The sequence below is a fragment of the Nelumbo nucifera genome, chromosome 7 (genome assembly GCF_055504915.1).
Source record: "Nelumbo nucifera cultivar China Antique chromosome 7, China Antique-T2T, whole genome shotgun sequence".
Lineage (NCBI taxonomy): Eukaryota > Viridiplantae > Streptophyta > Magnoliopsida > Proteales > Nelumbonaceae > Nelumbo > Nelumbo nucifera.
The window spans coordinates 19,690,133-19,714,823 of NC_142655.1; the positions used below are offsets into that span (position 1 = coordinate 19,690,133).

Here is a 24,691-nt window from a genome sequence, read left to right on the forward strand (position 1 = left end):
GCGTAGGTCGCGCACAGGCCGCGCCAGGTCGCGCCAGGCCAGCCAGACCGGTGCCCGAGGGGGGGGACCAACTTGGTAAGTTGTTGCCTGGGGGCTTGCCTAGTTGTCACAAGGTGCCACATGTCGCAATTTCACTGGAGGGCCAAATCTGCCCTCATCAGATCACATCTCTCCATGAGGAATGAACTTAGAAAGGAAACTCCCATAAAATTGAATCTTATCCACCCGCAGTTTTACTTTACTTTTTGCTTGAGGAGAAATAGCCAAGAGAACCCCAACCCATGGCAATACAAACTTAAAAATTCGAAGCTGCATTAGGGATAAAGTATTGTTATATGAAGTTTCATGTGCAACGCACATAAATATTTACTAGTAATAATAATAAAGATACCACATTGGAAGACATGCATCCTATCACCTCTTGGTTTTTAGACCTAACACCTAACTTCTTATACCCTAAACTTTAAACCTTTAAGCCCTAAGCTCTAAGTTCTTATCCTAAATCTTAAACCTTAAAGTCTAAACTTTAGAACTTTAAACCCTAAATCTAAACTCTAAATCTTAACCCTCACCCTAAATCTTAAATCCTAAAATTTTAAAATCTAAACTTTAAAACCTTAAGCCCTAAATGTAAACTCTAAACTTTAAACCTTTAAGTCTTAAGCCTTATACCCCTAAGCCCTAAGATCAGTGATGGAACGCATGTCGCCAAAGATCGTAGGAGCCAAGTATTTTCCAAGAAAAAAACAAGACACCAAACTACATTGCCAGCTGACAGCCTGAGGTAAAATTTGTCGGCGGCTTAGACCAGAGGTCGTTATGGGTCCATTAAGTCAATATCTAAGACCCGACTTGGCTCAGAAAATAAAAAATAAATGTACCCAAGCCCAGCGGTTTCTAAAACATGAAAAAGCTCTCTATACCCTTATTTCCTCTCTTCCCAGAGTTGAGCTTCCTGTGACGGACATACGGAGAGATAAGAAAAGATGGTCAAGTCGGAGCTTCCAGCTTCGTTAGCGCTCACCATCGGACTTGCTTGTATTCACGCCCTCTGTCTCATCGTAAAGTCTCAGGATCAACCTAAAACTGATCCGATTGAAGGTACCCTTCCAAGCGCTCTCTCTCTCTCTCTCTGTTTTTGTCTGTGCGCGTGATGCAGCTTTTGCCCCTGTCAAAGTAAAGGGAGTAGGCTGCAATGGTATTCGTGTAATTAGGGGTGATTCGAAATTTCGAATTTGATCAATTTGTAAATTAAAGCCAAAAGGGAAAAAGTGAAATAACTGAAATACAACCCTCCTCTAGAAAAACATTTCAGAAAATCAGGGTTCAGGGATACAACTCCAACTCACCTTTTCTTAGTAGTTGTTATTTATTATAACAGCCTGTCGAGCAAGGAACTTAGTATTCACAAATGTGAGTTCTGAAATGTTTTGGTCCAATCCGATCCAATCCGGTCCAATGTGAGTTCATTATAAATGGATCAGGACTAATTCAATCTAATGAATGTTTTGGATTAATTTGGACTGGTCCAATTTAATGTCTGGACTGTCCAATCTGTTCAAATTCATTTTGATTTAGATTGGTTTCAATGTAAACCCAGTTCATTGATACATATATTCTTATCTTATATCAATAGACCAGATATTGGTCCAATCCAACCCAATCCAATATAAATTTATTATGGACGGACCAAGTTCAATCCAATCTAATAAATATTTTGGACCGAATTAGTCCAATCCAATGTCTTGTTGGTCTCAATCCAAAACCGGCCCATTGACACCCTTATTCACGAATATCCGGCAGAAAAGCCAATACTTAACATTCGGATGCAGAACTTAGGACAGGAGAACTCGTGCCGAACATTAACCTTCCTTCATCACAGACAATTATACCATCAGAAATATTCGACCCAACAGTTCCATCCACATTAATTTTAACCCATCCTTAAGCCAACCGTATCACTGCTTCACCATTAAATTTCAAACAACTCCATAGCTAGCGTATACATTGAAACCAAATGCTTTTTGCCACTGGACAATAAAAAAGAACATGTTCCAATTCCACCTCATAATCACAATAAGGACAGCTCGTCAAGATTAATTGGATCTTTTCTACAATAGCTTCTCTAGGAGGCAACACACCCACCCATGGTTTTCAAAACCGGATCGGACTGGACGGTTGGACCGAAAAAACCAGGAACTGGTCACCTCCGTTTCCCCCAAAACCGGCTTCATTTGAATGATTTTGACTGTTTTTTATTTATTTTTTTTATTTTTTTTATCAGAATGGGCTGACCTTTCGGTTTGAACGGTCGGACCGTTCGACCCGGTAACCGGACCCTGACCAGTTCGGTGTCTGGGTCAGTTTTAAAAACCATGCACCCACCAAACTTCCCCAAATAAAAACTTAAGCATTGGGAGGTAGATGCCTAAACTTCCAAAGAAGCTAGATAACTCTGTAACTACTTGACTCACCTTTACAAGCCTAAGCCAAGGCCCTCAAGTATTGGTGGTGTTTTTAGGGATGAGAAAGGAAAGTTTATAGCATTATTCTCAGGCCCAATTGGAGAAGGTGACTCTCTAAGAGCTGAACTAATGACAGTACTAAAAGGGGTTAAAGGGGCAAAGGAGATGAATATTCGTAAATTAATCTTAGAAGGTGACTCCAAATTAGTGGTGGTATGATTCAAAATGTTCAAGTGGTTAACATAGGATATTGAAGTTAAAAGTGGTATGGATCAAAAGAAATGCCACCTCCATAGCTGAGGGGCAAGCAAAGCAAGGGGTGAATAGGGATGTAATATTTTGGAGTGCCAATTTTTGTATTATGGTACAACTTTTCTGGGAGAGTTAAGAGAGTTACCTCTCCCTGTTCTGTTCGATTTAATTTTTGGAAAAATTCCACTTTATTATTTTGAATGGAGTAATGTCAAGTTAGTACCCAAACTTTCAAACATGTCACAACAGTACACAAACTTTCAAAAAGTTTCAAGTTGGTTCTTACCATTAACAGTCTATCAGTTATCTTATCACGTGATGATATATATAACTTAAAATTTTTCAAAATGTAAAAGCTACCCTTGAAAACAAAACACTGCTCATTGTCTTCAGCATTAAGATTGAACCATAATAACACTGAGTCATAATTGGATTGACTTGACGAGAGAACAGAAGACGTGAATTGATGAATTCAAACCCATAGTGCACATATGGTCGGACCCATCAACACTTGACCCCCAAATACGTCCTTATTGAAGCAAACCAGAGCAGCCATATCTTTGCATGTTCTGTTTTTGTCTTTTTTTTTCACCTTCATAAAGAAATCTACATCCGAGTCCGATTTAATTGATTTTTTTGGGGTGATGAGAAAATGAAAGTGCTTTTTGGGTGATAGGGAAAATAGATAAAGCCTGGTAACAAGCAAATTGCAGAATTAAATAGAGCAGCTTTAGTCTCGGCTTCTCTATCATTCCATTGCGCATGCCTTTGGCTTTGAATTTTGCTGTCTAATTTTTATTTATTTATTTTTCTGTAGAAAAATAGAAAGAAAAAGGAAATTTTCTGGATTTGAAAGTAGAGAGTAATAAGAAAGAAGCGTAAAAGAATAAAAGAAATAGAAGATGCTCTCCCTTATCCTCAAATTCGGAGGTGCCACTGGCAACAATGATGCAAGACCCAAAATTGCTGAAATGGAGGGGGTGGTTAGAGATCCGATAAGAATCAGAAGAAAATTAGATGATAGGTGAAGGGCATTTTTGCGCTTTTATATGATACTTGAACGCCAATTAACATTTTTTGAAAGTTTGAATACTACAGTGACACATTTAAAAGTTTGAATACTAAGTTGACACTACCCCAAAATTCATATACTAAAGAAGTGAAATTTTCCCTTAACTTTTAACAAAGCTAAGTAATATGTTATTGATAAAAAAATAAATCAAGAAAAATTTATATACCCACTTGGATGAAAAGGAACCTTTCTAAGTGCGGTAACCAAACTAACTTATCCTCCAGATTAAGTATTTTAGTTGAATGTCCATATAGTCTTTGCCATCACTTCATCAAATGTCTCTTGAATTTTGGTTGTTAACCACCGTCCCGAATCACTGACAGGAGATTTTTTTACCCATATTCATAATTTCAGCAGACCTAAATCCAAAGATACTCGGGGTCAGGGTGTCATTCCTAATTTGAATGTTTCTTCCATTTCCCATCAATCTGAACCATACCCAAGTGACCTGCTAATGATTGCCTAATTAAGCCTTCTATGAACATTGACACTAAAGTGAATAGAAGGCTTCACAAAATTAACTTGCTGTCATGTCTATGAACAAAACTAGTTATTTGCATTCTTGATGGCATCAACATCCTTTATAGTCGCCTAACCCATGATAATATCACCTGCAAACATTATATGGCTTTTAGAGCTGGAGCATCCCTAGCAATACTTAGGCCTTTCGTGTTTCCTTTCTCTTGTTCCAGTCTAAAAATCCTTGGAAGGAGTTAAGGACAATGAATAGGTATAGCGATAATGGGCAACCTTGTTGCAAACCCCTCATAGGAGAAAATGCAGAAAGAGGTCTTCCATTATGCAAGACCTAAAGAAAGTTGCAATGCACTGCCGGATCAGCTCCAATGCCTCAGAAGAAGAAGCTCCCATTCAATCTTACCATAAGCTTTTGTTAGGTCAATTTTACTCAACATAGACCCCATCCTACCTCCTTTTTAGCTCATCAGATGTCTTTCACTACCTATATAGGTTGCCTCCTAGCCAAGAAGGCATTTTGAAACACACAAAACAATCTTATGAAGGACACCAATCACCCTAGCTGCCAAAAACTCCACAATAGCCTTGTAGAATACATTGCAATGGCCAATTGGCCTAAAATCACTTAGTGTTTCTGGGTTATCTTTTTGGGGATAAGAACAAGATGAGAATGATTTACATCCTAGGCAGCTTCCTAGTTATAAAGGAATTTCTGATGAAGTGGCAGAGGCCAGGATTAGTGATTCTCCAGGTAGATTCATAAAAACAAAGCAGGGATACTATCATCACAGCTTTGATTGGTTGCCTGGCCCATTAGGTTCAATGCACATGGCACATCGGTGTGCTCACTTGTGATTGGTTACATATACATGTTTATGCTTACAGTAGATCCAGAGTCACAAGAACCAGTCAGATACCACCGAGTCACTGACCTTGATGCTCAAAAGATAACCCAATTGGAAATGTCACAAGGCTCCTTTTGCTTCAATTTCTCCCAGCGAAAGCACTACTTTGATTGCTATTTTGCTTCAATTTTAATTTCCTCATCATCATATTGGATAGCAGCTTTTCTCATGCATCACATGGGACCCTAGTAGTATTTAATATATAATCAAGATTGGGGCGGGGCGGGGAATTCACTCCCATCCCCAACTTTGTCCTTGTTAAGGCAATCTCTATCCCCTACAAGGCTGGGAGCCAATTACCCAATGGGGATGAGGAAAATTCGCCATCCCTATTTTCAACTTTCAAACCTTTTGCATTAGTTACACACAAGTGTAGACCCCACCCATCTGATTGTCTAGCCACGTTGGTTTAAGAATCTTGAAGATCAAACTAATGGAACTTATCTCTTAGCAGCAACTCCGAACCCTTAATTGGACCAGGCGCTAAAAAAAAAAAAAAACATTCTTCATTTTTTAAACTGAACATTCAAACTCTCCAATCACTTCTAATTCTCCCCGTCCCTCTCTCATCTAAACCTTAGGGGTCAAACTACCAGTGACCAATGGTGGTATCTTCTCTTCTTCATCTCAAATTTGCTTACTGTTCTTTGAACTCAAAACCCAGAAAATCTTTCCAAACAATGAGAGAGAAACCAAATAGGCATCTATAATAGGTGATATCATTGTTTTGAAAATTAGATTGGACGGCCATCTAACCTCCGGGTCCAATTTTGGAGAAAAAACGTTGAATTGGTCAGAGAACTGATGACCTAGGTGGTCAAACCATTAAACCATTTAACCCAGGTAGCAATTCACGGTTTAGTGAAAACTATTTAATATTTAAAGGAGATAAAAATAAAAGAATGGATCGAAAGATGGGGGAGTGACTGAGGCGAGATCTCAGACCTGATGTGTGAGAGAGAGAGATCTGAAAGGGTTGGGAGAGAAACATTGTCACTGCAGTCTATCACTGCCGTCACCATTGTCATTGCCACGACCACTACTGTCATCATCGCCAGTGAACATCACCTCTTCTCCCTTCTCCTTTCTTTTTTTCCTTTCCTTTCTTAGTCAGCAACCACTTTGCTAATTCCATTTAGCGATTTTTAAAGCAAACCTAATTTCGAATGAACACTTATTTTGGGTTGGGACCACACCAATAATCACTTGTGGGAATTATTTCAAGAAGCCCAAAATTTTCTTTATTCTTTTTTTTTTGTTCTTTTTACTGCTACAAGAAGTCCAAATGTTGAGCTTAATTATTTTAAAATGCTTTTTCAATAAGTGTTTATTTCCTTTTTGACCCATTGTAGCCTGCCACGTTATTTTGAAAATACCTGTAGTACTCTTGTTTGAAATAAGTGCTTTTCACCAAACACTTAGAAGTGTTTGTTAGTATATACACTTATTTTTAAGTACTTATTCAACCTATATCTATATTTATATCTACATATTAATCGGAATGATCCTAGTTAGGAGCATTCTGCTTTGTTGTTTTTTTGGGTTTTTTTTGTAGTTTTTCTTGAATGTTTTATCCAATCACCTTTCGGACTTTTATCCAACTTCATTAACTCACCACACACACCCTATCTCTCTCTTTCTCTAAACTTCATTAACTCTATCTATATCTATATCCTTTTCATTTTTTGGCATTTCAATGCAACACATTAATTACTCTCGAAGTAGGTGGTAATTGGTAGACTCAAATCCACATCTCTGTAGGGATTACCCAGCTAATATACCAACTTAGCCACCACTCAGTTGGTGTATCCATTTCAATTTAACTATGAGCTTATATACATTAGATATATTTGTATTAAACTATATTAAACTATAAATAGGGTATAATTTAAAAGTTAAACTCTATTAAATCACAATTAATATAACAATTATTTACTTCATAACAAAAATTAAGTTCTATTTAATTATAATTTATAACCCATTTAAAAGTTGGTTAATTTTAGAGTTAATATTTCAACCACCTAGGTTGAATGGGTTATGACCAAGTCAATGGTTCTTGATGAAATAATGGGTTATTCCAAACCTATAATTAGAAATAGGGTTAGGTGATGGTTTGAACAGTTCAATTGTCTAGGTCAATGATAGGTTGAAAATGTTAAATAAAACATCGTAAAACTTATAAGATATTTTCTATTCCATTTTAAAACAATAAAAAATAATTAACCATGGCAATAATAATTTAGTAAATTATTTGAATAAAAATAACTAGTGATTATTATTAATGATACAATTATTTATTAATATAATAAATATAAATTAATTAATTAAAAGTAATAAAAGAAATAAATAATTCATATTTATTTAAAATTAATACAAAATTATCTAACAATTATTATTTTTATAGTTAACTTTTTTAATTATTTAACAATCCTATAAACCTCCCCTATGTTTTCACCTTAACAAAAATGTCCCCTATTATTTAAAAAAAAATGTGCAAATACCTTCCAAATAGAAAACACTAATGTAATTAATGCACTATTTTTTTAATATCAAATTTACCCTTAACCAACTTAATTCAGATGTAAGTTTACTATAATACATTGAAAAGAAAATATTTGCTTCCTTTTACTTTCAATTCAACCTTTTTACCTTTCTTAATTTGTCTAGAAAAAGAGAGAATTACTGAAAAGTTGTTAGACAAAATAAATTAACAATGATACCTTACCAATGATAAATTTATTCCACTTTTGTACTTTTGTGGTTTGTTTGATTGTCGTGTGGTTTGTAATTTTTCATCCAACCATCCGTGAATAGACACCAACTCTGTCCATTTTCTATTTTCCAATATGAACCTTTCTTGAGTTTGTCCCTTTGCTCACAGATGCCTCTTTAGGCCCAAGAAGCTTTTTTTTTTTTTTTTAATTGGGATTTGAAGAAACCTATCATTTCCTTAATTAATTTAATTTACTTATTTAATTGCGTAATTTACTTAATTATTTTAATTAATATAATGTATTTAATTTACTTAATTAATTTTATTAAAATGAATCATTTTCAAACTTTAATAGTGCTACATAACCATGCTTTTATATTTTATTCATTGTCTAACGGATCCCTTCATTTGTATTTGCCTACAAATGGTCTCTTTTTTTTTCATTCTTTACAATCGAAATTGGCCGTTTCTGCAAAATTCAGGAGTTGTCAAGAGCCAACCCTCCCCAAAAAAGAAAGAATTGTAACATTTATGTGTGCAATTGACATAAGTTAGGTTTTTATTTTTTATTCATCAAAGGAAAAGCATATGTTAGTTTTGATATTTTTTTTTTTTTACCTGGGCATGTTACACAGTAAGCGCTTTGAATTCCATCTTTCAAAAATGGGGAATCTCAGCTATTGAATCATGGAACATTAGTGGAGAACCATGTAGCGGAGCAGCCATTGATGACTCCACTTATATTCACTTCCGCTATGCAGAATTCAACCCAGCGATCAAATGCTCTTGCGACTACAATAACAGAACTACCTGTCACATTAAAAAACTGTACGTGTCCATTAATTCTTGCGTCTCTCTCCATCCATCTATATAGATAGATAGCTTTGTATTATTTGTTTTTACAGGAAAGTAGATGGCTTGGACATCAAGGGGGTTATTCCAGAAGAACTGTCCAAGCTGGCTTATCTCACATACTTGTATGATTTTCTCATCTCTATCTTACGAAGCTTTATCTTTTTTGTTTATTCTTGGCTGTGGCTTTTACAAGTGGATGGATCATGAGTTATGACATAAGTGCTACTATTTTCTTTTGGTCTAATATGATGGCGGTTTAGTAAATTTGTTATTATACTAATCTTGCTCACATGGTCGTTTATTACATTCCTACTGAAATTTACTATTTTACCTTTATACTGTTTTGTTCATATTAAAACAATGAAATACTGTAAAAATGGTATCAAAACAGCGGGAATAGAGCAAAGAAACCCCTCGAAATGTATTGAATGAATGAAGACATTTATAGATACATTTGTGCTTCTCTAAGTAACTCATCTGTAATTTAATACATGTGGCAATTAACACACATGGTTAAGTAGCCAGTTGTCCAATTCTATAATGTTTTATTGGTATTCTAACACCCTCCCCAACTTGAAAATGAGGTTTTGAAATTGTGACACATCGAGAGCTTTGGTTACGATATCTGCTGGCTGGGTTGTTACTATTGATGTGGAAGGTTTTGATCTCGTTGTTTTGAATATGTTCCTGAGCAAAATGACAATCAATGTCAATATGCTTTCTGTGTCTGTGGAAAACTGGATTAGTAGTGATATGGAGGGGAGATTGACTATCACAGTGCAATTCCATGGGTGTTGTATTGTGAATTGTTAAATCCACAAAGACCCATTTAATCCAAATGAATTCTGAAGTTGTGACTGTCATAGCTCAATACTCGGCTTCTGTAGAGGATCGTAACACATCTGTGCTGCTTTTTAGTTTTCCATGAGATTGAAGACTGTCCAAGCATCGTGATATAACCTATTGTGGAGCGCCAGGTAAGTGGACAACTAGCCCAGTCGGAATCACAAAAGGCCCGAACTACAAAATTATTAGTGGATTGGGTAAAGATGCTCTGATGAGGAGTGGACTTGAGATATCTAACCACCCATAAGGCAACCTAAAGGTGCTCTTCACGTGGATCTTGCATGAATTGGCCGAGTTGGCGTACTGCAAGGCTAAGGTCAAGCCTCGTACCCGGCATGTACGAGGGTGTGAGTGAATTTTTGAAACCACATTCGTGAAGCTTGTTTAAGAACATACATGGACTTTTGGAGTTTGCAAACATGATGGTCGCCATTTTTAGCAAACCCAAGAGCTGTGTGTAATTAGATAACAATGAGGTAGTGGATACCATATGGTTAGAGGCACCACTATCTAGGATCCATCCAATAGAAATAGTGGAATGCTTAGTAGAAAGATTCACAGTTGTAACAGATTCATGGTTTTCCTTGCTCAAAAGCGCTATCAACTGGTTATATTGATGGATGGTCAGACCAATGATAGGCAATTCATTGTTAGTGTTTGCATTGGCACATGAACTCTGTTGAGGAGTTTTACCAGATTTTCCATGTCGATTTGGTTTACCCTTCTCCCAACCGACAGGGTAACCTACAAGCTTGTAACATCACTCCCTTGTGTGGCCAAGTTTTCTGCAATGCTCGCAAAAATACCTTGAACGATTGTGATTCTCAAAGTCACAAGGCATAGATTTAGATATTGTATTTAGCGCAACAGCTTCAGGATTGGGCGGCCCTCGAAGAGAAATTAATAGTTGATGGCATTCTTCTTGGATTATAAGAGAATATGCCTTGTTTAAGCTCGGTAATGGATCAAATCCCATGATGTTTGGTCGAATGGTGTTAAAAGATTCATTTAAACCCATCAATAACCAATGGAGTTTTTCTTTTTCATGATCAATAATGAAATGTTTCAAAGCTCCACAAGTGCACTCCTGAAGATCGATGAGACTTCCAAGTTCATCCCATTAGGGGTGGCAACGAGCTGAGCTTTTCACTAACTGCTTGAGCTCGGCTATGCTCGGTTTCAACCGAGCTCAAGCCTAATAGAACTCGACTCATGAGCCGAGCTCGAATATATATATATATATATAATAAAACTATAAAAAATAATATATAATAAATATATTATAATTCTTAATTTTTTAAATATCAAATAAAAATATTTTTTATATATAGTTTTTTATTTTTATAAAATATTTTTCCTCAAGTCGAACTCGAGCTTATGAGTTTTTTACTCGAGCCGAGCTTGAACTCAATATTCTAGCTCAAACCGAGCTCGAGCTCGAGCCTTATACTATTCAGCTCAACTCAGCTTGAATCCACCCCTACATCCCATAGCCTCTTGAGTTTTGTGAAATACCCTGCTACGATTAAGTCTCCTTGTTGTAGCATTGCCAAATCCTATTTTAGCTGATGGAGATGCGGAATGTTGCTCTATGCAAATGTTTCTTCTAGTTCTTTCCAGATCTCTAAAGTCGAATCAATGAAGGCAATGCTCTCATGGAGTTCCTGTCCACAAACCGGTATTTATTCTTTGCTCTTAGTGCATTTCGCATGGCCCATTGCCATGTCAGGTAATTCTCTCTGGTTAAAGGGAATGATACGAGAATGCTCCCTGGGCTATCAGAAGGGTGGAAATAATAAGGAGAGGCTGAATCAGATTCCATGGCTGTCATCATCGTTGTCGCTATTACCGTTACCGGTGTTGACTTCATAGTTGGAAGGATCAACATTGGAAATAGTAGTGGAAGAAATGCTCAATGGTGAAAGAAAACACAGACTGGTCAAGAGCGGAAGGCGGTAGTGAAAGAAATTGCAGGCTTTGATACCATGTAATAATGGTATCAAAACAGTGGGAACAGAGCAAAGAAACCCCTTTGAAATGTATTGAATGAATGAAGACATTCATAGATACATCTGTGCTTCTGTAACTAACTTATCTGTAATTTAAGACGTGTGGCAATTAACACACGTGGTTAAGTAGCCAGCTGTCCAACTCTAGAATGCTCTATTAGTATTCTAACAAATACTAATTAATGTCTTTTTATCTAGCTCACAAAGTCACTAGCATTTCCTTGTATCATTTTCTATATTTACTTTGTTGTCAAAAGCTTTTGCATACCTATGAAGGGTTTCAGGGATGGCCATATATTCGTTTAAGCTAGCTTAAGAAAAGATGCAACTATCATGAACAAATAGCAAATGATGGATGACCGGATCTATTATTCATTCTAACACTTGATACCATTCATCTCTATTGGTATGCTAAAAGGAAGAGGAGAGACCTTAAGCTATTATGAGAAGTAAGAATGGAGACAAGGGAATGTTTTTTAGATTGATGTGGGGATCAGGGAATGTTTATTTTCCTAGGTGTTATTTACCTAGTAAGTGATATCCATCTCCTAGGTGGGTAAATAACTTTCCCACCTAAGGATAAAGTTACCAACACTTGAATGAGACAAAAATGCCCCTTTTGATAATTGATTTTGATGGTTAAAATGGTCATTGCCTTATTTACATGAGAAATAAAAGAACACGGATAAATGCACTTACCCAGGTAAGTGTTTTCCAATAAAAACTTACCCAAATAACTACATTTACCTAGATAAATAATTTACTGAAAAACGAACGGAACCTAAAAGGAAAGTCATTAACTAGTATTAGCACTCTATGAGTGATAATAGAAATATACTCTGAAGTTCACTTTCTGCACAACAGCACATCTCATTTGGTCCAACATCCTATCTAGGATGCCCGTTCTACCATATCATATGTTTTATTCATATCAAATTTGATAGTTACATAGTGCTTTTTCACTTTGCTCATAAAATGAAACACCCCATGAACCACCAAAATGTTATTTGATATATATCAACCGACAATGAAGGCACTCTGTAATAGGGATGAGCATTGTTCCATCAAAACTGAAAATTTCGGCTTTAGTTTTTCTCAAATTGATTATTTCAGGTTTTGGTTATTTCAATTTTACAAAACTTTGGTTTCGTTTTCAGGTTTAGAAATTGGGTTAACTGAATTAATCAAATTTTATTATATATAATATACTATAAAATATCTAATATAATATTAATATATATTAGTTTATATATAATATACAATATGCATGCGTTATAATATATTAATATAATATTAATGAAATTAAATTTTAACTGGAATAACCAAAAACCAAACTGAGAATTTCGATTTTAATTATTTCAAATTTTTATTAGTTTACCTTTTTGTTTTATAAGTTTGAGTTCACATCAATGCTCCACATGCACATCTCAACATGCATTAGGAACATTTTCGGAAGTTATCATTGGAAGTTGATTCCAATACATGATTGGAATTTATTGTGGGGAGCTGATGTGAATCCAAGCATAAATTGAAATAGACCTCAAGCATAAATTGATGTGTGGCTAGTTGGTATGGCTGTTGGCTCATTTTTCTATAAAACCCGTTCCAACACTCTACCAACGTAATCTTACACTACACATTTTAACATTAGACTGGAACCCACCATTGATGAGATTAGGGGTGGAAACAAATCAAGCCTTTCATGAGCTATTTGAGCTCGACCTGTGAAAAGCTCGATTTAACTCGATTTAAATCGAGCTTTGAGCCAAGCTTGAGCCCAATAATATGGACTCATTTGCTAATTGAGCCAAGCTCAAGCCTAGCGAAGCTCGATTTGTGAGGCTTGTGCGCCTAATATATATAATAAATAATGTTTATTATATGTCGTACGTTACATATATATATATAATTTTTTATTTTTATGTATAATAGTAATTAGTTTTTATAATTCTTATTTTTTATATGTATAATAATAAATGTTATATATAATATTTTTATTTTTTTTATATGTATAATATTAAATATTTTTTATTTTTTTGTATATAAAATAAAAAATTATTTTTATATGTATAATTTTTATTTTTTTATAAGAAATTTGGCTCGGCTCGAGCCAAACTGAATTCAAACTTGTGAACTTTTAAGCTGAGCCGAATTCAAGCTCAAGTCTTTTTCTTGAATCGAGTTCCAACCTAATACTGATGAGCTCAGTTCGAATAATTACCATTTGACTTGACTCGACTCGAAGCCACACGTATGAGATGTGTGGGCAGTGTGGTTTTCGATCTTCTTGGTAGAGGTTTGGAACGAGTTCACATTTGCACCCCACTAGGGGGCACCGCACAACGTCCCACAGCACATCCCCACCGTGTATTGAGAACATCTCCCGATGATAATACCAACCCCGATGACGTCATCATTGGGAGATGTTCCCAATACATGGCAGGTATGTGCTGTGGGACATTGTGGGCCCCCCTTGTGGAGTTCAAATCAGCCCCACAATTGCCCCCAACAACGTCGCACAGCACATCCCTGCCCTGTATTCATCATTTATGGGATTGTGATCGGGATGTTCCCAATACACGGCGGAAATGTGCTGTCGGACTCACCCTCTCCGTTCTCATAGTCGCAAGTCGTCTAACATTCCCAAAAACGGATTGGAGAAGCTTCGTAGTTCGGAGTGAACTTGAACTTAGGTTGTTTCCGCGGGTTCACCACAAGTTGTCCATCATGTTTCTCGCTTTTCGCGCCCTGATCTCCTCGCTTATTCCCTCAGTCGCCTGGTTCACCATGGAAACCTCCGGCAACCTGGTCGGAGTATCCCGATTAGTCGGTTTGGAAACGGCTGCATTGATCTCCATAGGAGCAGGGCCATCCGGGATCTGTAGTGGGACGCCGTACCATATTAAATCTACTACGAATATTACCTTTGCTACTGCCTTCCAGCGTCTCCCACGTCCTTCTACGATTTTCACCACGAAAGTTTATGTTACCGATACCCTGGGCCCTTATTATTCTTTGGAGGTAGCTGTTTCCCTCACTATTGGAGATCTTTTTCAATCTTATGCTTGATAAAACAGCTTGCTTCGTCATGTCCTATTATGCCACAAAAGTAGCACAGAGTTGACAGCTTTTCATGTTGAAAATCATGTCACTCTTTGCTTCCATGCCACACCTTGCACACGAAGATATTTGCTCCATTGAATTCGGTTTTGGATATCGATCTCAAATTCTCAATAGTCTTTCCGGCGGCCCTGGCTAGCATTTTCCCAACCCCCTTGGTCATGCATTTGGATAAAAAAACAAGAAAAACAAAGGCTAGATATGTATATACTTTCATGGGTCTTATTTGAATCTAGGTCAGATATGGGTATGCATGTGATACCTGTTCAGATTTTAATGCCTTTATAAGATATTAATTGAGTGGGACCTGCAAGAGTACAGAGATAAAAACTTAAAGAGTGGGGAGAAGGTGCCAATTGGCTCAGTTGGTAAGATCACATGCTGGTTGTAGTGGAGACTGGGATCCAATCCCACCTTCACAAGGGTTGGGGGGATTATGGGTTTGGGGATGGGCTACCCCCTGTTGTGTAGCCCTATGGAGAGGATAGAAAGAAGAAAAGAGGTTTCATCTAGTTAACTGGAGCAAAGTCTGCAGGCCAAAACCATGGTGATTTAGGGGTGAGAAGAGTCAAGGATTTCAATACTGCCCTTTTAGGAAAATGGTTTTGGCGTTTTGGGAAAAATCAGGGGGTTTGTGGAGAAGAGTGTCCTTGCCAAGTATGGCGAGAGAAATCTAGGGTGGGACCTAGGAGCTGCTAGCCAGTCCTATGGATGTTTAGTCTGAAAAAGGGATTGAAAAGGCTTTTGCTGATTTTGCACAAGGAGTGAAGTTCAAGATTGGGGATGGGTTGAGGGTGAAATTTTGGAAGGATGTCCGGTATGGAGAAAGGCCACTGGAAGAAGCTTTCCCTGATCTCTTTGAGGTGGCGGTGGATAAAGAATCCAAAGTAGCCGACTGTATGCAGCTGTAAGATGGAAGTGTGGTGTGGCTTCCTCATTTTAGAAAAAATTTAAATGACTGGGAGGTGGATTCATTGATGGAAATGTTGCATCTTCTATACAACACAGAAGTAGAAATTGAGAGGGCTGACTATAGAGTTTAGAAATGGGACAGAGCAGGAAAGTTCAGAGTCAAATCTTTTCACAATGCTATAACCATTAGAGAAGAGCAGCTAGTTCCTACCAACATCATTTGGTGCAAGAATGTTCCCTCAAAAATTGCTTTCCTTTTCTTGACTGCTTATTTAAACAAAGTCCTAACCAGAGATAATCTCCCGCGCAAGGAAATGCTTTTGGACTCATCAGATTGTGTTCTTTGTGAAGGCCACTAAGAATCTGTGGACCACCTGCTGTTGAGTTGCCATTTTTCTGCTGATATATGGTTCATAGTAGCTCAACTTCTTCAGGTGCAAACCTGTTGCCCAGGATCAGTAGCGAAGTTTTTAAAAGGATGGATGGTGAAAGGTCTGAGCAAAAGAAGAAAACTGATCTGGAAAGTAATCCCAGTGGTGGTGTTTTGGTGCTTATGGCAGGAGAGAAATGCAAGAATCTTCAAAACTAAGATCAGCTCTTTAGATTCTGTTTTTCAGGAAGTTTTGGGGAATATACACTCCTGGCTTATGGGTTATTTGTATTTTAAGAATATAGGTTTCAGTCCCCTTTTTGTATATGAAAATCTTTTTGTAAAGCAGGATGGAGGGTATAGTGCTGCTAGGACAGTTTTCTGATTAGTTCATGTGTACATCATTTTGTTGTACATGTTTGTTTTTCTTAGTATATTCTTAGTTTTTAAAGTTACCTTCTCTAAAAAAAAAGTCCAATCAGCATGCTACTATCTTTTCCTGAATGCTACAAAAGACTTTAGGCAACCATTGGTTTTCTTCACCCTATAGACTTCATAAAAAGAGTTGATTACTGAGGACTGTAATCAGTCCAATTCTTGATGTGAATTTAATGAAAAAAAACAGAAAATAGATGAGAGAAGAGAGAAGGTAACATAACTATTTATATTAACATCATAAATAAAGCAGCAATTACACTAATGCCCCTACTACTTACATAAGCAAATATCTAAAAACACTAACATCACTAACAACAACCTAATAAGAAATATAAAACAGCAAACAAGTAACGACATCAGTGGGGACCACAATAAATAACTGGCAGCAATATAACAACACACATTATTGCTCTACATCTCTATATCCCCCCCCCCCCCAAAGTTGGGAATAGATATCTATCATTCCCAACTTGCATAAATCTGTTTCCAACTTGGTCCTTGTGTTAATAGCAACCTAATTGTCACTATACAATATTAGAGGCTTCTCATAAGCAATTCCCAGTTCCTCCAATAAGGACCTCTGACCTCAACCATAATACTTCAGCCACACCATGTGCTATAGATCTATATTCTGCTTCAACACTGGAATGAGCTACAACATTCTGTTTCCTACTCCTCCAATAGACAAGGCTTATTCTTACAAAAGCACAATACCCAGAAGTAGACCTCTTGTCATCAACACACTCATCCCAATCAACATTTGTGTAAATTTTTATCTTCAAATAACTATTATTTCGGAAGAGTATGCCTTTGCCTGGACATCTCTTTAGGTAAGCAAGAATCCTCTCAACTGCAAGAAGTGAGTATAGTCATCAACAAACAACAGAAAATATGTGTCCCCCCATAGCAGTGATGTGATATGGTCTCCAAACATCAGCATGCATAATTTCAAAAGGAATAGTACTTCTTTTATTGCTCAAAGAATAGGTTGTTCTATAATTCTTTGCAAGTTCATAACTTTCACATTTTAAACAAGACATCTGGATTGACTCAAACAAACTGGGAAACAAATGCCTTAAAGACTTAAAAGACAAATGACCTAACTGATTATGCCAAAGCATAATCTATAAAAAGAAGCATAATCTCACTCATAGATTGAGAAACAAGAGACCTTCCAACTTCTTTATCTTCCCTATGTAGATACCCTCCAATTAGGTAGATTCCATTTGTCTCACGACCAATCCCAATTATCTTCATTGTCTCCAAATCCTAGAAAACACACTGATCAGGGAAAAAAATCATTGAATAGTTTTGATTTTTAGTAATGCTACTAATTGACAATAGATTAGTACTAAGTTTAGGAACATGCAAAACTGAAGACAAGGAGATGGCGCCAAATAGTTTAATGTCTCCCTTCCCAGAGATGGGAATAAGGGATCCATTAGCAATGGATACTCTGTCTCCGCCAGGGGGTAAGCAATAAGTGTTAAGCAGAGAAGATAAGCTTGTCATGTGGTCATATGCACTTGAATCTATGACCCAACAATGTCCATTGTTACCTGGGCCTGAAACATCAAAATGTTGATGCCCTTGTACCTGAATGAGCAAATGCTGAAGTAGGAGTGGCAGATGTAACCGGTGACTGCGATGAGGGGACTGAAGTGCCAACTTCACTTTCCAACTGAGTCAGAGCAACTCGGACAACAACTAAAGTGTCTAGGGTTGTGGCTCTTGTGTTGGATGAGGATGCACCATCAGTAGTGATTGCCACATTGGCATTCCCCTTTTTGTTTTTGAGTTTGGCTGGAATTAAATGTGGATATAACTTCTAACAAATGACCCCGGTATGCTTCGGCTTCTCGCAATGGTCACAAACTAACTCCTTCTTATCCTCCTTCTTTATGTCCCTTTCCTTGTCACCCCCAAATTTTGGTTTCACTATTGCTAGGGCTGATTCCATTGGCTGAAATTGCAACATAACCTTTCTCCTACTTTCTTCGTTGTGCACTAGAGAATAGGCCTGAGATAAGGTCACACTCTCCCTGGTGAGTGGTTGTTGTCTCACAATATCATATTCTAAATTCAGACCAGCTAGGAATCAAAAACCCTATTGGTCTCAACCTGTTTTCTATAGGTTTTTGCATCCTTTTGACTTTCCCACTCAATGGTTTCTAGGTGATCAATTTTATCCATAATGATTTCAGTGGAGAAGTAAACTGACATTGGTTTCTCTCATTGCTTGAGATTATTTATTTCACATTTCAGTTCATAGGCCCTAACAACATTGAGTGGCTGAGAGTAGGTTTCCTTCACCACTTCCCAGATCTCCTTAGTTGTTTTTGCCCACAAGTAATTCCGGCTAATATGAGGCTGTGCAGAGTTACTGTTTCCAGCCCCCAAAACACGTTCCCCTTGAGTCCTAAACTCAGCTCCTGCCATTTCTATAAGAGATTTATCAGAAGAAACCAGTTCTCTGCAAGACACCCCCCCAAAAGAGAAACTTTTGTGTTATAACAAATATAGTAATCACCCAGAAAAGGTTTGGAAGCTGAAACTAGCCTACAAATTACCTAGAAAACAGTTTGGAATGCTGAAACTGATCTAGAAATCACCCAGAAAATTGTTAACAGTCAGGTCTGATTTTAGGGTTAAGAAAAACCCTAGAGAAAACAAATAATTCTCATTTGCTCCTTCTATATGGGTCTGATCTATCTCTGATTGGCATCGATCTCAAGGAAAAATAAAAACTTACCCAGGAAAACTTGATTGCCACTTCCAATCCCAGTCTGAACCCTAATCTTGATCCTTCTTGTTCTTCTCTTGTTCTTCCTAATTACTAGATACTCTCCAAGACTATACAAATCCTTGGACAACTTTTAAACCCTTCCAGTAACCTCCAAGAATCAGCTGATGGGCAGATCTTGCTAAACTTCCCGCTCTAGGAAGTTCTCATGTAGTCAGCTGGATTAGACACACATGAGAAACCCTAGATCGGCTCTGATACCAGATTGACTAATGAGGACTGTAATCAGTCCAATTCTTGATATGAATTTAATGGGAAAAAGTAACAAGAAAAGAAGAAGAGAACAGAGAGAAGAGAAGAGATGAGAGATAAGAGTGTGGGTTGGCTAGAGTCCCCCCCCCCACACACTCAACTATTTATATTAATATCATAAATAAGGCAGCAATAACACTAATGCCCCTACTGCTTATATAAGCAAATAACTAACAAAACTAACATCACTAACACCAAATATAAAACAGCAAACAAATAACAGCAGCAGTGGGGACCACAATAAATAACTAACAGCAATATAACAGCACACATTGCTCTACATCTCTACAAGTACAATAAGTCCAGCCTTTTCTTTTAGTGTCTTTTTAGGGTTCCCATTCTCTCTCTCTCTCTCCTATGTGAATTATATATTGAATTATGGTTATCCCCTTTACAAAATTATACGACTTTGAGGACTCGAACTGATGGACCACTGTACCATCAAATTGATAACAAATTCAATGTCCAGCATCACCCCGGCCTTCACTAAAACTCTTATAATTGAAAAAGTAGTATGATTTTGTACCATGAGGATGAGATATGTCTTGATGTCTTCTTTTATGAAAAGATGAAATGAGCCATGCAAAAGAAAAAAAGAGAGAGAGAAGTGAGCCATGCAAACTGAGGTCCATGTATTTGGATGATATGTACAATAGGTAAGGGTAATTAAACTCTAATGGTATTTGATCCATTTGTTGTCATCACATTAAATGATATTGCTCTTGCAGGAAGCTGGATAGAAATTATTTAACAGGTCCAATACCTGCATTTCTTGGCAATTTATCTGCAATGGAATCCATGTAAGTCAAACCTTTTATTGAAAATTTGATATGTGCCAAATCTAAAGATTGATGTGAAATGAAATGACATTTGAAAGCAATGACTCTCTGAGGTTTGGATTTATCCGTGCTGATGCTTAAATTTGCACACATGCAACATCAAACCCAGCCTCTGTGCCTATCAATTCCGGAGGGCTTTACACTTCTCAAAGGGGGTTAAAATCATGCTACGTTTCAGCTTTAATCCTCTAAACAAACTATCTGTAACTCTCTTCCAATCTCTTGGTGGTTCTTTGGTAACCACTACTAGTTTGTTCTCCCAATCATCCTTGGTTGCATTCAAGACTATTCTACTGTCACTTTTAGCTTGTCCCACAGTCAGCGACCCTACTGCCTTCTTAGACTGCAGCTGCTCCTCCTTTCCTGCAGGTTCTTTACTAGACTCCCGTGTTTTCTCCTTTCTGCCATGTACCTCCTACCACCTTCCTCTGTTGACCCCTTACATGCCAGCTTCCAGCTCACTTGGGTTGCTTTCTCAGCAAAAGCTTTAAACCAGACAATAGCCCTCTCCCCTAACAGGAGCACCATGGCCATTTTCATCTCTTTAATCTTCAATGCTGTCTTCCCCTTCACCCTGAAACGTTCAAAGAGAAATTGCTTTGCTTCGATTTCCAAGGTCTTTTCCACATAGCTGCCTTCACAAACTTACCTTCCATCCTCTCCACAACTTCTTGCTGTCTTCTTCTGTTAGTTATTTTCTACATTTACATATGACTAGTTGCATGGGGAGCTGGCAAGATTGTGGTTTAGAAAGTAATGAGGTATTCATATTTGATAAATATCTATATTCACATATTGTTTATGTCTGAAATAATATTTGTATTCATTCCTTGACAAAAGCTTCCTTTAGTATCTATTGGTTTAATTCTAAAATATTATATTTAGTTTTGGCTACTGCTATGTAAGTAATTCTTTTGTATCTCAAGTTATTGTATCATCCTATTATATTTGGTGGTCATTCTGTCTGTCTTTGCTTGATCTTATAATCATTTACTTAATATATATTGCCACAACTTTTGGTATAAGATAATCTAGGCCTTTAGTCATTCCCTCCCTACTTCTTTGTCTATATAACATGCATTCCCTTCTATCAACATTTTATCAACTCAGACAGTGTCTGGAAAGCTCTTGGAATTGGAATTCAAAAAGCCTTTCTATTGATTTCTTTTCTTTTTTTGGTAAGAATGGACTTTACAAATCAATAAAGGTTTGAGGGATACATTTGTCATTTAAATATCATTAGGAAGAGTGCGATGATAATTTAGGTATTTAAATGAAATCCTAATGTTACAATCTCAGTAGATGTTAAACTTTGCTGATCTTTGTAGAAGCCAAAAGCCAGAATCAGTAATTTTCTGGCTTCTGCTTAATTATGAAGGGAAAAAAAACTTGGAGCAATCCCAAACAGGGCTGTATTACTTTCTTATGCTAATTTGTGATTCATTTAACACTTGTTTTTTCTATGTTACTAGGTCATTTGGTACGAATGCATTGTCTGGAAACATCCCAGCAGAGCTTGGAAAACTAACAAATCTAAAATTACTGTAAGATCAACCTTTCTTTTTAAAGTTTAACAATGAAAATTGAGGTTTGTTGTTCTTATATCAGCAGAACAATGAAAAATTTCATTCATTAATTTAAAGAGGTACAGCAAGAGGTTGTGAGTACAAACAAGGAAAAATAGTTACAGCCTTAGCTTTCCCACCCACCCGTATATTTTACACCAAAACCCAAAAAAGTTGCTATTCTATTGGCTCCCTGCTTAGCCAGGCAATTAGCCCAGCCATTAGCTGATCTTTGAACCCATTTAATTTCAATCTGCATATCCTTTGATAGTGGTGTTCATGGTCTTGTTTGGAGAAGATCTCAGACCAAACCAATTAATTACGGTTTGAGAAGTTCTCAGACCAAAATAAACCATTTTAATATAGATACCAAACCAGACCAACCGTTTTATTATGGTTTGGGCCATTCTATTAGGCTTAATCCAATAAGAAAGCCCAAATAGCATATTTTTTTATATTATATTAATGCAACCCAATTATATTGTATTATATATATTTTGGTTTATGGTTTGGTTTTATTTCTAAAATTCAGAAAATTGAACTGAGACTAAACTGAAATATGAAATTATTCCAAACTGAACCAGACTGTTTCTAAGTCTAGACCAGATCAAACCATCAATTTCTGTTTGTTGATCTGGACCATATAATTAACACCCCTATCCTTTGAGAACCATTTGCTTTTATTTTTTATTTTTTTTGTTGAAGAAGGTAAAGTATAATCGCATTAAATATCAATAGGTGTATACTGTATACAAAAAAATGGTTCTTTGTACAAAGAGCTTCTTTACATATGAACAAATCTTAAGGACCACCAAAACAATTCACTTCCAAAAAAGAGGATGAAGTGAATTCTCCTTCAAAATAAGTAGACATTCAGCTTCTAATCATTTCTATAGTTGAAATTGTGAATAGATTGATTAACCCTAGTTTAGTTGTAGGTCTGAAGTATGTAAGAAGAATAGTCGGTCTAGGAGAGAAAAGTTACCTCACCTAGCCGACCCACATTGTATTTAAATTGTATATATTGAATTACAAAAGTCAATATTGCCCCTCATTAAGTATGGGATACATAACTTAAACTCAGACAGAACAGACTATTCAATCTTAATTAGATATACAAAAGACTTAACTACCCTTGTACTATCAATTCTAACACTCCCTCTCAAGCTGGAGAATATATGTCATTATAGTCCTAGCTTGTCACATATGTAATCCACTCTTCCATCAGACAACCCCTTTGTAAACAGATTTGCCCATTTGTTTCTTGAACTCGCATGAGCTGTAGTTATCACTCCATTGATCACTTTTTCTCGTACAAAGTGGCAATCGACTTCAATATGCTTTGTTCTCTTAGGAAAGACTCGATTAGAAGAAATGTGTACAACAGCTTGATTATCACAGTACAACCTCATGGGCTTGTCAATTGAGAACCCCATTTCTTGCAAAAGATTTTTCAGCCATATTAGTTCACATGTAATATGAGCCATAGCCCTGTACTCAGCTTCTGCGCTGCTCCTTGCCACCACTGTTTGTTTCTTGCTCTTCCAAGTTATCAGATTGCCACTAAGGAAGGTACAATATCCTGTAGTTGACCTTCGATTTGACACAGATCCGGCCCAATCAGCATCTGTATACCCTTCTATCTCAAGAGTTCCTCCACATTTGTATAATAGACCATGACCTGGATCTCCCTTCAGGTACCTGACTATTCTTATAACTGCTTCCCAATGTGGAACCTGAGGATGTTGCATAAACTGACTCACCATACTTACAACAAATGATATATCTGGCCATGTAATAGTTAGATAGTTCAATTTTCCCACCAACCTCCTGTACCTTCCATGACCATCAAACTCTTTGTTGGTTCGAGTGTCTTAATTTGTTTGTTTATCTTTGTTGGGTCTTAAGTCATTAGTTATTGGGCCTAATCTTATTTAGTGTTTTATTTGACTAGGTGTCCCATCACTAATCAGGGGCATTCTAGTCTATTTATGTAACATTATGTAATGCTCTTATATATAATAGAATAGGGCCGGCTGAGAAAGCATTGCCGCCCTTCTCATTATCTTCTCCTTCTTCTTCTTCTTCTTCTTCTTCTTCTTCTCTTCTCATTCAGCAGCCTTATTCCAGCAAACATGGTATCAGAGCTCTAATCTTTTGCCTGGTTACAGCAGCTGCTTCTTCTTCTACTCGCATTTGACTCTCTCTCTTCTTCTTTTCTATCTTGGTTGCTGCAAAGAAACCCTAGGGTTGGTCATAGAACACAGTAGGACCTACATCTAGGGTTTCCCTTGGTTGTAGGGCCCAAGGGAAGTTAGACCCAGAAGCTGATGCCCTAATAGGCACAGTACAGCAGACTGTAGCCATTCGGCTAAGAGGGATCTGTGTAGAACAGATCTAGGAGGGAGGACTGATCTCAGCAGTCCTAGAACTGTTCGTGGGTGAGGTTATAGCCTGCGATAGCAGTGATTAGCACACAATAGAAGCCAACACAGCAAGTTGCAGGCTGCGGTAGTAGTGATTAGAACATAGCAAAAGGTAGCACAACAGATTATAGTCTGTGACAGCAGTAATTAGGGCACAGTGCAGCAGTGTAGTACTCGGTGTTTCAGCTCTGTGACGGGCTCTCAGGACTGAGTTTACAGTGCAGCAAGTTCCGTAAGTTTGAAACAGTTCTCTATATATTGTGTTTACAGTCTTGACATTTACAAGTAGGAGAAGATGTCTTCCATATCTGGGGAAGTGTCTTCTAGAGATGTTAGGGCTTGTGGGAGGTCTCCTAATCTGGAGAATCCAAA

General features: G+C 37.1%; 1 protein-coding gene across 3 annotated transcripts in view; it reads left to right on the forward strand.

Moving 5' to 3' along the window:
* Positions 1-866: 866 nt before the first annotated feature.
* The window catches only part of LOC104588289 (putative LRR receptor-like serine/threonine-protein kinase At1g56140), a 71,329-nt gene continuing 47,504 nt past the window's right edge, over positions 867-24,691 (forward strand). For all 3 annotated transcript variants that reach the window (XM_088891763.1, XM_019196122.2, XM_088891764.1), the window contains exons 1-5: positions 867-1,101; positions 8,520-8,712; positions 8,790-8,861; positions 20,218-20,289; positions 21,801-21,872. In XM_088891763.1, coding sequence (XP_088747889.1) covers positions 987-1,101; positions 8,520-8,712; positions 8,790-8,861; positions 20,218-20,289; positions 21,801-21,872 — 524 coding nt within the window. In that variant the 5' untranslated portion in view covers positions 867-986. The remainder of the gene's footprint in view (positions 1,102-8,519; positions 8,713-8,789; positions 8,862-20,217; positions 20,290-21,800; positions 21,873-24,691) is intronic.